This window comes from Meles meles, chromosome 3, assembly GCF_922984935.1.
Source record: "Meles meles chromosome 3, mMelMel3.1 paternal haplotype, whole genome shotgun sequence".
In the NCBI taxonomy this organism is placed as follows: domain Eukaryota; kingdom Metazoa; phylum Chordata; class Mammalia; order Carnivora; family Mustelidae; genus Meles; species Meles meles.
Genome location: NC_060068.1, coordinates 111865695 through 111879674, shown reverse-complemented (window position 1 = coordinate 111879674; position 13980 = coordinate 111865695). Strand labels below are relative to the sequence as shown.

The following is a 13980-nucleotide window of genomic DNA, read 5'->3' as shown; positions in this document are numbered from 1 at the left end:
GGGCTCTGGCCCATCCTCCTAGAGGGTCGAGCTCACCCAAAGCTCAAAAGAGCCGGATGTTTGTTTGCAACCAGGGTTTCTGACACAAGCCGGAAAGAATTGGCCAAAGCCTTTGAGTGCTTCAAGTATAGTGTTTTCCAAGATTTTAAAACAAAATGTACCCAAGCATTTAATGAGATTATTTTAATGCAGAACCTACAACCACTGTCTATCGTGTTGCAAACAGCTCTCCATGCTAATCAAACGCCTCTCATCTTTTTACAATGGATTCATGACTGGTTCATATAAAGACAATAAAAATTAAATGAGTCATGAGCTCCTAAATCATTCTCTTCTGGTCTTTTTAATAACTCGCTTCCAAAGCAGAGCTGGCTGAGAGCATATGCTTCATTAGAGTTATTTGTCCCTGGTTTTACACCGTTTAGGCATGGGAAAAAAGTGAACCTTTATAACACATCCTTCAAACACTGCCACAAATACTTTCTTCTAATGGGTTTTGTTTTCCTGCTTTTATCACCGTACTCCGCCTCCAGACATCTGAAAGCCCCAACTAACAAGATTTGGCAAAGGAAAAAACCCAATGGAAAAGAGGGGCTCTTTCAAATCATTTCAGAGATACTGGGTTTGTTATAGGGCCCCCACACCCCCTATTGAAAAAGATGAGTACAATACAAAAATGTTTCCTCTCTCGGAGACTCTCCTGGCCAAGCAGTGCCATGTGTTGTGCTCAGAGTCTTCTGGCCCCTGCTCCTGCTGGGGCAGAGGCCAATGGGCTCATGAAACCCTGCAGCCCCGGCCCCGTGGGGCCACACCCAGCGTGGCCATGTCCACCGGGGGCCTGGGCACCACAGCGGGGAGGCAGGGCCAGCGCCCCTGCAGCAAAGCCTTGGCAAGGCTGGTTGCGGGGTATTGTGTCCCCAGAGCAAGGCTGGCTGCCGCCCTGGCAAGGCCCTCCGAGTTACTCTACCCCATTTGCTTCATGGATTGTGACAAGAGGTAGATGACATGCTGCTTGTGAAGGGACTGGCATGACACTTGGCCCCAGGACATGGGTCAGAACTCCTGTGTCAACCCTAGCAAGGATTCAGCAGCTCAGCTCTGTCCTGTCACCCCGGGGATGTCCTCCCCTGCTTCTGCTCCCTTCACGGGCAGGTCTTCTGCCCCTGAGGTAATAAGGGACGGGGGGAGGCAGTCACGAGGGAGGGCAGGTGATGCTGTAGAGAAAGGAGGTGCGGACTAGATTTGTGGACTTTCCTTCACCCTGAGCTGTTGCTGTGTGATCTGGGCAGAAGGCTAAGGCCCAGAGGGGGTTTGCACGTTCAGTTTCCGCAGTCAGCCTTCCCCCTCAACCCCCAGAGTACTTAGTATGGAGGTCAGGGTACGGGGAGGGGTGCGTGGATCTGCCTCTGAGATGGGCCCCCAAAGCCTGGCTGTGAGCCTGCAGGAGACAGGGCCTGTGCGGGTGGCTTGCCGGGGAAGGCCGCGGCTCTGTGGCCCAGGTAAAAAAGCCAGGGTCCCGGTGGTCAGGGGTTGTCCTCATATTTCTGTGGGATTCCTGTGTCCCGGAGGTCCCTTCCCATCACAAGACTGTATGACCTCACAGCTTGGAGAATTCCTCAAATGTTAACCTTGTTGGTCCCCTGTCTCTTTTGGGTCCCTATGGAGGCCAGCAGGCCAGCATCCTACTGCCTCCTGAGGCACAGTTCTTCCTGATGACAAGCTTCCCCCAGGGGCTCTGGGTGTGGCCCCTGGGAGTGATGGAGGGCCCTTCCCCATCTGACCACGTCAACACAGGTTCATGCTGGGAGGGCCTGTGGGGCAAGGCCCAGTCTCCTGTCGCACTAGCACAGGCATGTTCCTGGACAGCAGCTTGGAGCTCAAGCTCTGGCCCAAGGCCAGGACAGGAGGGGTTGCTGGGCCTGCCTACCCCCACATTCCCTCGGCTTATGAGGGGGGCAACGGGCCGTGGGTGAGGTGGGAAGTCACAGGGCCGGGTCTCAAGGCACCGGGACCCACCACTGCTCTAGTAAATAAACAAGCAGTTGGCCAGGAAGTAACGTACAGGTCTTACTGATTCCTCATCAAACAAACAGAAGGAGGAGGCTAATCCAGGGCCCCCTTGCCTAGAGGTGCAGCAGGGTTCCTGGTGCTGGTTTTTGCCCATCTCTGGGGCTCTGCACTCTTGCTCTCAGCCCTGCCCCCTCCTGGGTGGAGGGGGTGGGGTTGTTTACCCAGCTGTAGCTGAGGCCCTGTCCTCGGGCCCTGGGCTGCAGTGAGGCTTGGACCTCCTGCAAAGGGGTGGCCTGCACACCAGGTCCACACTGAACCTCCTGGCAGCCTTAAGAAACTGAGGGAACTGCGCTTAGCTGCTTAGCAGGGAGCCCCGCCCAGTCTGGCCATTGCTCCAGTCGGAACTCCTGCCACTAGGGAAGTTACCGAGAAGGACGCCTCCCCACACCAGCAGGCTCCTTTTGTTTCTGGGCCTGACGTATCTGGGGTTCTCCTTGTTTGTAGATGTAGTCCTAGGCTAGAAGGGGCTCCGGACTCTCAGGACAAACTTCTGATGATGTCACTCCCCTGGGACCTCATCGAGATCAAAATCTTTTGCACAACAAAGGAAACAGTCAACAAAACCAAAAGACAACTGACAGAATGGGAGAAGATATTCACAAATGACATATCAGATAAAGGGCTAGTATCCAAAATCTATAAAGAACTTATCAAACTCAACACCCAAAGAACAAATAATCCAGTCAAGAAATGGGCAGAGGACTGCAAAGAAGACTTCCAGATGGCCAACACATGAAAAAGTGCTCAACATCACTTGGCATCATGGAAATACAAATCAAAACCACTTGGCATCATGGAAATACAAATCGAAACACCAGTCAGAATGGCTAAAATTAACAAGTCAGGAAACGATAGATGTTGGCAAGGATGCGGAGAAAGGGAAACTCTCCTACACTGTTGGTGGGAATGCAACTCTGGAAAAGAGCACGGAGGTTCCTTGGAAAGTTGAAAATAGAGCTACCCTACGACCCAGCAATCACACTACCAGGTATTTACCCTAAAGATACAAATGTAGTGATCCGAAGGGATACGTGCACCCTAATGTTTATAGCAGCAATGTCCACAATAGCCAAACTATGGAAAGAACCTAGAAAGAACAAATGAATGGCTAAAGAAGAGGTGGTGTATATATACAATGGAATACTATGTAGCCATAAATACCCCTGAAATCTTGCCATTTGCAACAACAGTGGATGGAACTAGAGGGTATTATGCTAAGCGAAATAAGTCAATCAGAGAAAGACAATGATCATATGATCTCACTGATATGAAGAATTTGAGAAAAAAAACAGTGGATCATAGGAGAAGGGAGGGGAAAAGGGAAACAAGATGAAACCAGAGAGGGAGACAAACCATAAGAGACTCTTAATCTCAGGAAACAAACTGAGGGTTGCTGGAGTGGAGGGGTTGGAGAGGGAGAGGGTGGCTGGGTGATGGACACTGGGGAGGGTGTGTGCTATGGTGAGTGCCGTGAATTGTGTAAAACTGATGATTCACAGACCTGTACCCCTGAAACAAATAATGCATTATATGTTAAAAAACAAAAACAAAAAAACTAAGGCTCCCACTGCCCACAGGGAGTGGCCAAGATCCTTTAGGTTAATGATCAAAACCTGTCAGGTTCTGGCCCCATCCTGCCACTCTAGACCTCCCTCTTGCTTATCCCTGTGCCCCGAAGCCAGAACTTCTCCTTCCTCTGCCTCCCCCCTTCGAATAGACAACAGGTAGTACTGTATTGTAATTCCGAGCTTGTGGATATGTGGTCACCCTCGGGGCTGGGGAGAGTGTCTTTGCTCCACACTGGCTCAGGGCCTGAGTCCCCGGCCCTGGCGAATGCAGGGGATGACTCCCCTTGTACACCATCTGGACAGCCACGCACACATGGGGTGACTCAGGAGCGCTCCTGACAGCGACACCACTCAGTGGGGAATCCGAGAGGCTCCTTCTCACTTGGCTCCGGGCTAGAGGGGTCCATTTACTTTCTGATCAAATATGATTCTGAAGCTCGAGGCATCCTTGATGTTTGCAAGTCAGAAAAGTTTAATTACATGTGTCATTAGGATGGCATTTTGTAATAGCTCTGTGACTGAATTCATTAACAGAATTCTTAACAGATAAGACAAGACAAATTAATATTTTGTTGCCCATGAAAGCTTCTCATTAAGAGAGTAGTGAAAAAGTGATTAATATTTTGTTGCCAATCAAGATGTCTCGTACAAATGACAAAGAAAGGAGGCCCACACCTCGCGGTGCTCTCTCATCCGCCTGCCTTGGGGGTTTGTAGGTGCAGCATTCCGTGCCCAGCGCTAATTACAGCGGGCGGTGCTGTTCCGTCTGGGGCTGCAGTGGGCGGGGTCTGCAAGGGGCTCTAGAACTCGTCAATCCTCCATCTTCATTCCATTGGGGCTGTGACTCCCCATGCCCTCCTCATCTCTTGGCTAATTTCCTTCCAGGGCCGCTGTCGTCACTGTCCCCAGAGCAGGGATGCCATGTAAGAACACCTGCTGTGTGCCGGGCACGGGGCTACGTGCTTAACACAGACATTCAGCCCGAAAATGCCCATGAAAGGAGGATATTATCCTCCCCGTTTCCCCACAGGCTCACAGAAGTTCAATGGCTTCCCCAGGGCTGCTCTGGGCTTTCTGGAGGCGGCTGGTCCATGTGTCCGAGGCTGACGTGGACACCTCAGGGTCACATCTCCCTGCCTGGGGAGCCTCCTGGGGCTGCTACTGGCTGCTTGTTGGGAAGTCAGGCTGCAAGGGGCCGAGAATGTTGTTTGGCAACAGCAGCAGTAATAATAATGATGATAGTAATATAAATAATAGTAATAATGATGAGGAGAGGGATAATAGTTCTCTTGGAACACTGTACGCTAAGACCATCCCATGTGTCTTTTCACTCAGCTCTCACTCTGACCCTCTGAGGCAGGAGCTATTTTAGTATATGTGCTACCGAAGCGAGCACGAGGCAGGAGCTATTATTTATGCCTATGTCACAGAGGAGGACCCCAGGCCTTTGAGAAGTCAAGTACTCTTTCCAAGTTCACTCAACTAGGAAGTGGTAGAGCTGAGGCTTCAACCCAAGTCCCTTTGTCTTCAGACCCTGTGCTGTGCTCTGGCAGGCTGTACCGCAGAGGGAGGCCTGTGTGTGTGTGTGTGTGTGTGTGTGTGTGTGTGTGTGTGTGTTCCACACCTGCACACTTCAGGTGAGCATCCCTGGGGGGCTGGTGCTGCCCTGCGCCCCCACGTAGGGGTTTCTGGGCAGTACAAGGCCCGGCCTGTTTGCAGGCTGTGGACTTGACCATAAGCAGCAAGTGTTTCCAGGGAGGTAATAAGAGGCCATTAATCTCCAGTTGCACCCACAATTAACCCAAATTGCTAACCTCACTGTGAAAAGTGGAAATGCAATTGAGTTGATGCTGGAGGCATGTTCGAGGGAGGGGAAAAACACTCAAAGTAATTTAATTAACCGATGGCAAGTGCATTAAGAGGAGTTCTGCCTCCGCCTTTATTTCTGGTGTCTTTAAATAGAGCATCAAGTAATGCACATGGAAGTTCAGACGGACACGGGTAGATCTGTCCTAGTTTTGAATTAATCACCACTGGCCAAAAACAATTTAAAGCTGATGCCCCACCCCGAGAGCTCTTGCACACACAAGTCTGTGTACCCCAACACCTCCGCCGACTCTAATCATGGCAAACAGAACACTACCTCTCCTTGCTAAGATCCCAGACAAGCCCTGGGCACCTCAGGCTCAGAAGACAAAGGACTCTGCCCACTCAGCGTCTGTCAACCCGCCACCAGGGTTGTGTTGGCACTGACATTCGGAGACGGGTGGGATTCAGGCTGTGCTCAGCACTGTGGGGAAACGGCAAGGAAATACTCCTGCCCCACGTGACAGGGAGAGGGGGACTCCTTGCCCAGCTGTGCCCAAGACAGAATCCCCACAGTGGTCTGCCTCTCCCCATCTGCTCACTCCATGATCTCCAGGGTGCAGCAAAGGGCGCAATGAGTTGTAGAGTCCCAACTTGGTGGTGTCTACAGAATTTTGTACTGGGAACTCTCCCCACAAAGCAGTCTCACAGTTTGGAGGAATCTTCAAGGTCATAGGATTTAGTTTGCCCTCCTGTGGCTAGTAGCATTACTGACTATGGTCCTGCTTGAGCTTGCATTCCTCTAGGAATGGGGAGCTCACTGCTTCCTGTGACGGCTCACTCCATTTTGGGGATGCTGTGATGGATGTAATGGTGTTCCATCTCAGCAGTCCAAACTGGTTTCTTTTGAGGGAGCACCCTGGCCCTGTGTGCTTGTTGAACTCATGGGGTCACAGAGCCCAGACTGGATCCTGCGGCCCTAGTCCCTTCCTCACCACCTTAGAGATGTTCATGGAACTGACCAAGAATCCCACAGGTCTTCCTTCTCAGAGCCAAGCATCCCATTCTGGGCCAGCTTGCTTAACTAAGCCAAGAAGACCAGGATTGCCGCCTCTTCTGCCTGAAACCGAGATGCCCCTTACTGTGGCTAAGACCTATCGGCTGTCCTGGCAGGGCCCTGCTTCGGTGATGTCACTCTGTCTTCTCAGTGAACTTCAGTCTGGGCCCACACATATCCTTGAATGATTCCCTTTATTTTTCAAGCCCCATGGAAGGGAGGGACTGCTAACATTCCCTTTCTGATACCTAGGATGAGTAGTCTAAGACGTTGCTCAAAGTCATGAGGCTGGGTTTTGGGGTGACCCTGGGAGTCCAGCCCAGGCTGCACGGGCCCTCCCAGTACAGAAGTATTTCTGCTGGTCATGTCAGGCTGTGGGTGCTCAGCTGCTCTCTCTTCCACTCATGTGAAATCCACGTTCCCACGTCCAGCCGCTGACAAGGCCCCCAGGGCAGGCCACTATGGCCTTTCCTTCTACCTCCTCACCTGGAGGCTGCCCTCCCGCCAATGCTGGGCAGTTCACCCCTGCCCTCCACAGGGAACCCATGTTCCTTCCCGCCCCGCGTCTCCATCCTCCCCAGGTGTGGGCTCTGCAGTTTTCCCCTGACTCTTCCAGCCAGACGGCCTCCCTGCTCCACTGCCTCCTGTCCGGCCATGTTTGCTGTAGGCTTGTGGCCTCCCTCACGGTGGGCTCCATCATGCAGTCTGAGCCTCTCACCTTCCACTCCCATGCCCACCGTTTGGCTTTCTCTGCCACAGCCTGCACGGAGACCTCCCACCTGGCCCGCCCTGCCTGCTTGGGCAGCGAGCCCTTCCCTATTGTGGGTCTGGCTGGCGGGCGTGCAGCTAACATCCAGGCTATTCTCTGCATGCGGTGGGACTTGGATTTTCTGGTACTTCCAGCTCTCAGACAACAGGCTTGAAAGGCATCAAACGTGGGACGTTTAAATGAAACCCTCTCGCTCTGCCACCACAATGGCAGATTCGCAGTTACTCGGCTGGGGCAGGTCTACATGCAGCGTCAGAGCCCAGCGACTTACATTGATGTCTTCCAAGGCCATGAAGTTGAGGGCAAGCCCGTTGCGCTTCCAGACGATGGGGGGCCGCAGCTCTCCACGGATAGCACAGGTCAGCACGGTACTCAGCCCCACAGTCACTGTGGCCACACTGACCCTCTCCTCGGGCGCGAGGCTGAGCTGAACCACCTCTGCAGGGGGGAAGGAGAAAATCTTCAGGTGCACACCAGCATCGGGAGGCCCCACTCACAAACAAACAACCACGGGAGTTCCTGGCAGGGCAGGCATCCTGGGGCTCTCAGGCTCCCTACAAATTATTACGGCATGCTGTCTAAATGCGCCGATGGACACTCCCTCCTGGGGGACAGGCCACGACTTACGGGAAATGTTCAAAGATCTCTGTGAGTTGGAGAAGTCAGGAGCCATAGCAAGTGTAGGGAAACCATCTGCGCTATGGATTTATGAGTTGAGCCGAGAAGGTGGGCCATCACACAGGGACCGGTGGGGGGCCAGATGTGCGGCGGGTGCCCCACTCTGTGCTCCTGGGCCTCATGAAGTCTGGGCCTTGCTGAGTGCAGTCAAGGTCTGCTGGCTGAGCTGACAGCTTTCCCGTCCATCTGGGGGCAATTTAAAGGTTGCACTGTCTGAAGCTTGGGGAATGAACTGGCTGACCTTTGAAGGTTTGTTCCTGTCTGAGGATTCTTTGAACTTGGATTTGGATTTCTGTTCAGCAACCATGCACTGTAGCCTTTAATTTTTTTGAAGGGTGCTTCAGGCTGTACAAATTATTAATCCTTGCCATTTTATACTTGCTGACTGGCATTAAGACGGATCATTCTTTAGGCAAATGGGAAGGGTCTAAAATATTTGCTTGCAATCACAGTCTTTTAGAAATTTTCGGGATTTATAAGAAAATTAATTGGACTCAGGCTGTTCATATACCGACGTGCCATCAGGCTTGGAGGGAGAGTCACCAGCTCAGTGACGGTGACGGGACTGCCTCCTCCCTACTCCTCCCCCACATCTACAACTCAGAGCACTTGGGGCATCAGCCTGCGGTGGTAGTAGCTGAGGGAGTCTGGCTGGCTGGCTCTGAGGGCCTGTGCTTATCTGGGATGCTGGCAAAAATGCCGGGAGTCCTCACTCTCACTGCTCTTTTGGGACTTGGGGGCCCTGCCAGGGGTGGGGCAAGGCACAGAGCTGGGAACTGACCTCCTGGACTCGGCGGGAGCCCTGTGAACTGTGACCAGGCAGCATGTCTGTGCTCACACCCTCTTGCCAGCCCATGTGGGGAGGAGAAGGTGGTGGGTGGGGGAGGGGCGGGAATGCAAACCCTGGCAGGCGGGATGCCCTGCAGAGCAGGTGAAGTGGCAGCACGTGCAGTCAGGTCAGATGCTGAGTGGCAAAGCTCTTACCCCACCACAGTCAGTCAGTGGCCCGGCCCCAGGCACATGAAGATGAACAAGATATACACTAAGTGCTTAATCAGTGCTTGTTGGATGGATGGATGAAAAATGGAGAAAATGGAAATAAGGAAGGAAAGGAGCCAACAGACCCATGGAGAGGGACACTCACGCACAGGAAAAATGTGACTCCCCGTGAAGGAGCCTCAGGGGGAAGATAACCACCAAGTGATTGATGCTGATGCACCCAGCATATTTTACAAATATTAAAGTGATGCATTTCAGGTTCCCTCTTAAATCACGGGCTGCTTGCTGCCCTCCCACCTCTGAGTCATGAGGCTTATTGGTCAGGGCGGGAGAGAGAAGGCACGCATCTTCCATAGGGAACCCCAGGCTTTGGAGATTCACAGGGGACAGAGAGAGGGAGGGAAAAGGAGGACGAGCTACATGGATCTGGCTTCTTCTGTGCTCTGCTGGCCCTTAGGACTCAGAGCTGTCCCTGAGTGTAGAGGGGGTACGCCTTCCTTATGGGACCCTTCCCCTGCTCTTCCTGGGGCATTGTGGGGGATGAGGGAACAGGTAAGAAGGGTGTGCCTGTTGGCAGGGAGGCGAGGGGAACCAAGGGGGGCTCTAGGAGGGAGTTAAATCCTCCCCCACCTTCCCGCCTGGGGTGAGCCCATGAGGCCTGGCACACAGCCAGAGGCTCCTGGGCTCCTGAGTGGTGTGGAGGAGTCCAGAGTTTCCAGGCCACATATTGGCAGGCCCGTGAGGTGCTGTGTACCTGTGTGCCTGAGGACCGAGACCCTAAGGGAACACCCCTGGACCCTCCCCAGGTGCACAGTGCCAGTGGGGGCTGCTGGAGGCCAAGCTGTGGGGGGCATCAGACGCTGGTGATTTCTGTCTGTTAAATAAATAAAATATTAAAAAAAAAAGAAGAAGTCTGGCGGGTAGTGAAAGGAAAGGACATTTTCTCTGCCTGTTGGAACTCTAGTCCAGGGACAAGGGAAAAGAGCCACTGAGCCCCCAGGCAGCAGCCCCCAGGGGAGGAAGGACATCCTTAGGCTACAGAGGTCCTCTTCTCAAGGTGTGGTCCCCCACCACCGACATCACATCTCCCATCTTGGGGGCAACTGATGGAAATGCAGATTCCTGCCCGTCTACCCCAGGCTGGTAAGACTCTGGTGACAGGGTGGGCATCCTGGTTTTAGCAAGCCCCTCAGGGTACCCTGATCCCTGACCACCACTGCCTTAAAAGATGGTAGGGGCGTGTCTGGGTAGATTGAAGTGGGGGGCAGGTGGGTGGGAAGGTGAGGTATTCTGGTTGGCTGGGGTCTCATTTGGAACGTAAGACCTGTGTGCAATGTAGAGTCCTCCATGGAACCCCAAGTTCATGTATTTCAAACAGTTTAGCGCAAGGCTACAACCAAACAAAGAAGCAAAAACACAGGTGGGAGGGCTGCTGGGACGGCAGGTTCCATCCAGCCTGCTTCCTCAGGGCTGCCGTGCTCATTTGTATGTCTGAAGACGTGCACTTTGCATAGGAAAGGCTCATGCAAAATTAGAACGCGTGAATACTGACAGAACCATCATAATTCTGCTCCTGTCAGCTACACAGATATTAACCAAACAGCAAATATTTGGATCGCTTAAAGTTTAATTAAATGAATGTTTTATTGGATTTAATGCATGTCAATATTCCCTAGCTGGTTTAAAAATTCTGAAGAGATTTACGGCAGCCAAAGCTCTCCTTCTGCCCTTACTCCCAGTTATTTACTGTTCAGCACACCTTCCCCGGGCAGGCCCCCCTTCCCTGCTAAGTGGCTTCCCACGGTCACTTCCTGGAGTGAGAAACGAGATGGCATCATGGGCTGGGGCTGGAGTGAGCGGGGCAGACTCTGGACTGTGGCTCTGGACATCTGACCTCCAGGCCTGGCTCTGCTGGCGACGTACCAAGTGGCCTTTGGCAGGTCCCCTCCTGCCGCTTGGCCTTGGTTCGGACATCAGTAAAATGAGAGATCGCGTGGGGAGGGCTCTGGGGACCGATCTTGCTTTGGGCTCTGGGACTCTAAGGACGTGTTTCTAAGTGGACAGTCCTGCAGACCCTCTTCAGTCCTGCCAGGTGCTGACTGGGTGCCCCTTTCCTCACCACCCAGTGCCACCTGCCTTTGCTCTTTGCCCGCTTGCCCACAGTGGCACCAGTGATGCCTCAAGTGGCAGCAGCAACAGCGGCCAAGCGCACAGGGGCTTCCCTCAGGATACCCCAGAATCCTTGCTCTCCACCCCAGACACCAACAGCCTCCTGTGTGCTTACCCCCAGACTTCTCCCACTCCTGTGAGCACCAGGGGTGTTAGAGCCCTGCACAAAAGCCACCCACAGCTCCTGTCACCCACAGAATGCAGAAGAGTCCCCACTGCCCGCCACCCCCGCCGGACCTCCTGCAATACTTCCTGTGGCACCCACCAACTCCCATCCTGTTCGTCTATCCTCAGACTCTCACTCTGTCAGCCCCTCGAGATGACCTCATGGAGGGAGTCTGGAATCTTGAAGTTTGAACATAAGGGGACACTTAGACAGATATCTGTGGAAGATCGAAAGACACTGTCCTGCTGAATTTGACAGGACCATTTCAGGCTTAAGCAACAGAAACCTCAGAAATACTGGACCCCCTTAAGGGTGGTCTAAAAAAGGGAGGGTGGTCTAAGTTCTCATAACCAGGAAATCTAAGGAGGGTGGAGGAGGTTGTAGACGTCCGGGGGCCTCCACGCGGCATGCTCTACTGGGCTGCAAGATGGCCCCTCGCTCCCACTGTCCCTGTGCATGGGACCCCAGAGAAGGGAACCCGATCTTCCCTGAGAGTCCAGGAAATCCGCATAGGGCAGAACTGTGACCTTCACACATACCTCCTGTGTCTTCCCACGAAGCCACCCCTGGGGCCAGGGGACGGAGCGCTGTGCTGTCACAGGACTGACACACACTCGCAGCCTGGGACTTGTGGCCACCACAGGGCCTGGTGCCAGCTGAATGGAGGTGGGGATACACGTCCCGACAGAAAGGGTGTGTTGGGTGGATTGAAACCCTACGACTGCTACAGAGACTCAGAGAGGTCTTCTCTTCCCTCTGCTCCTTCCCACTCCCACCTGGAAGGCCTGCCGTGGGGCACGGGGACGAGGGGAAGGGAAGTGGAGCCATACTGCGAAGGAAGGGAGAACTGGCAGATGTGAAAGCTGATTTAGGCTCCTGCGGCCCGTCCCCCTGCCTGCCCTTCTCTTGGGAGCTTGGGTTGGTGGTGGGGCCGTGGCCTAGCACGGGGGACTCCTCACCCTGGGCTGGGCAGGAGAGGAGGGCCAGGCAGCCTGCAGTGTGTGAGGACGGCCCTGGCGGGAGTTTCCACCCCTTCCCCAGGCACAACTGCCCAGCAGGAGACTCAGATCTACTGATACCTGTGCTCTGCTCTGTGCGGCCAGGACCGCCGTGAGGGGGAAGCCCCCCAGGGTGGCGCCTGCCCCAGGACCACCGAGGCCTTCTTCTGCTGGCTGTGGCTCTGCGGCTCCCGTGGTGTCTCACCATCTGTGGCCCTGCGGGCTGCCCTGGGAGGGTTGTTGAGGTTTGTTGGGGACCATGCAACAAGGTCTTCCCTGTGCCCAGAGCACGTGGGGCAGGGAGGGAGGGCTGGGTGGCGGGGCCCAGGGGCCCAGCAGGACCTCCTCTGCCACAGCCCGGCAGAGGTGCCACAGAGAGATGAGGGGCTGCCTGGTATGAGATCAGAGGAGGGCAAGGGAGATGGGGGCTCCTCACAGCTTGGGACATCTGTCTCCCTATGAGCCAGGCCTTCTGATATCTGTGGGCGTCCCCTTGTTTCCCCTGGGGCCAAGAGGCACAGGTCACATTGAAACTATTGTCCACATCACCAGGCTGGGCTAGCCCAAGACAGAGCCTGGAGTTCTCCCTAGCCTGTGTGTTCATGTGTGGGTCTCTGGTGCCTAGCACAGTGCCTGGCACACAGCAGGTGGGCTGGAGGCCAAGTCTGGCTGACAGCAGTCTCCCGGGAGACCCCTGCCTCGTTCTCTTGGCCCTTCTGCCTAGAGCAGTAAAACACCTTTGTTTCCAGACACTGGTGTTGCGAACACCAGACCTCAGCTTCCTCCCAGCACCCATGCTCTCCCTGTTCTGGGAGCCTGCAGGGAAGAGGAGGTCGCAGGGGATCAATGCACCCACCAGACACAGACTAACACCCTTCCCGAAAAGCATGCGGCCATAACATTTCAGTCTCAAGAGAATTGGGTTTTAGTTCCCATTACAGCTTTTCCTTAATCTCCGGTGCTATTTCTCACACTGACTTGAACTCGATGAGACACTCATAAAACCATCAGCAGCCTCTCATGCAGGATCCTGGTGCTTCACAGCAAGAGAAATTAAATTTCTCGAATTATTGTCAAGTTCGCGTTAGTTTTCTTATGTTAGAAATGCACTAATGGAACACATGCCTACCTGGACACTTGCCATTTTTCAAACGATGCTCTTGGTGGAAAGACTCTGTCAAAAGCTCAATCAGCTTGTCCACACATCAGTACGTCGGACTGAGCCTCCAAGGCTAAAGTCAGGCTCAGGAGCCAGCTTGGGAATTAGGACAATCTGGAGACACCCCGGGCTGGGCGCTTAGCCCCAACTCTGTAGCTGCAGCCTGTTCCCGTACTGTTCTTGTAAGGTAAGCATGACCTGGGAGCCCCCTCCCAACCCCCCCCACCCCAGGAGCTGTGGCACCTGTTTGACAAACTCTACTGATCTGGTCTCATTCCTGAGACCAGGATCACACTATGAAGTTGGTGAGTAGGAGAGAAACAAAGGTGGAGGGTGTGTGCCTCATGTCTCCTGACCATGTAAGGGACAGTCGACCTCTCACATCTCCTGGACCTGGTATCTTCACGTGGCCCTTCCAGGGTGGGGCTGCTTTGGTGTGCCCTGCCGGAAGGTGTTTGATGGGGTGTGTGTGGGGGTGCTTCATGCCTCCTGTGACCCCCTCCGCCAGAGCCTGCCACTCGGAGCTCTTTGCACACATCTA

The 13980-nt window shown here is 53.9% G+C and overlaps 1 protein-coding gene across 3 annotated transcripts in view; it reads right to left on the bottom strand.

The window, feature by feature from the left end:
- FSTL4 (follistatin like 4) overlaps positions 1-13980 on the bottom strand; it is a 672404-nt gene that overhangs the window by 67631 nt on the left and 590793 nt on the right. For all 3 annotated transcript variants that reach the window (XM_046000921.1, XM_046000919.1, XM_046000920.1), the window contains one exon: positions 7542-7708. In XM_046000921.1, the coding sequence (XP_045856877.1) occupies positions 7542-7708 (167 nt within the window). The remainder of the gene's footprint in view (positions 1-7541; positions 7709-13980) is intronic.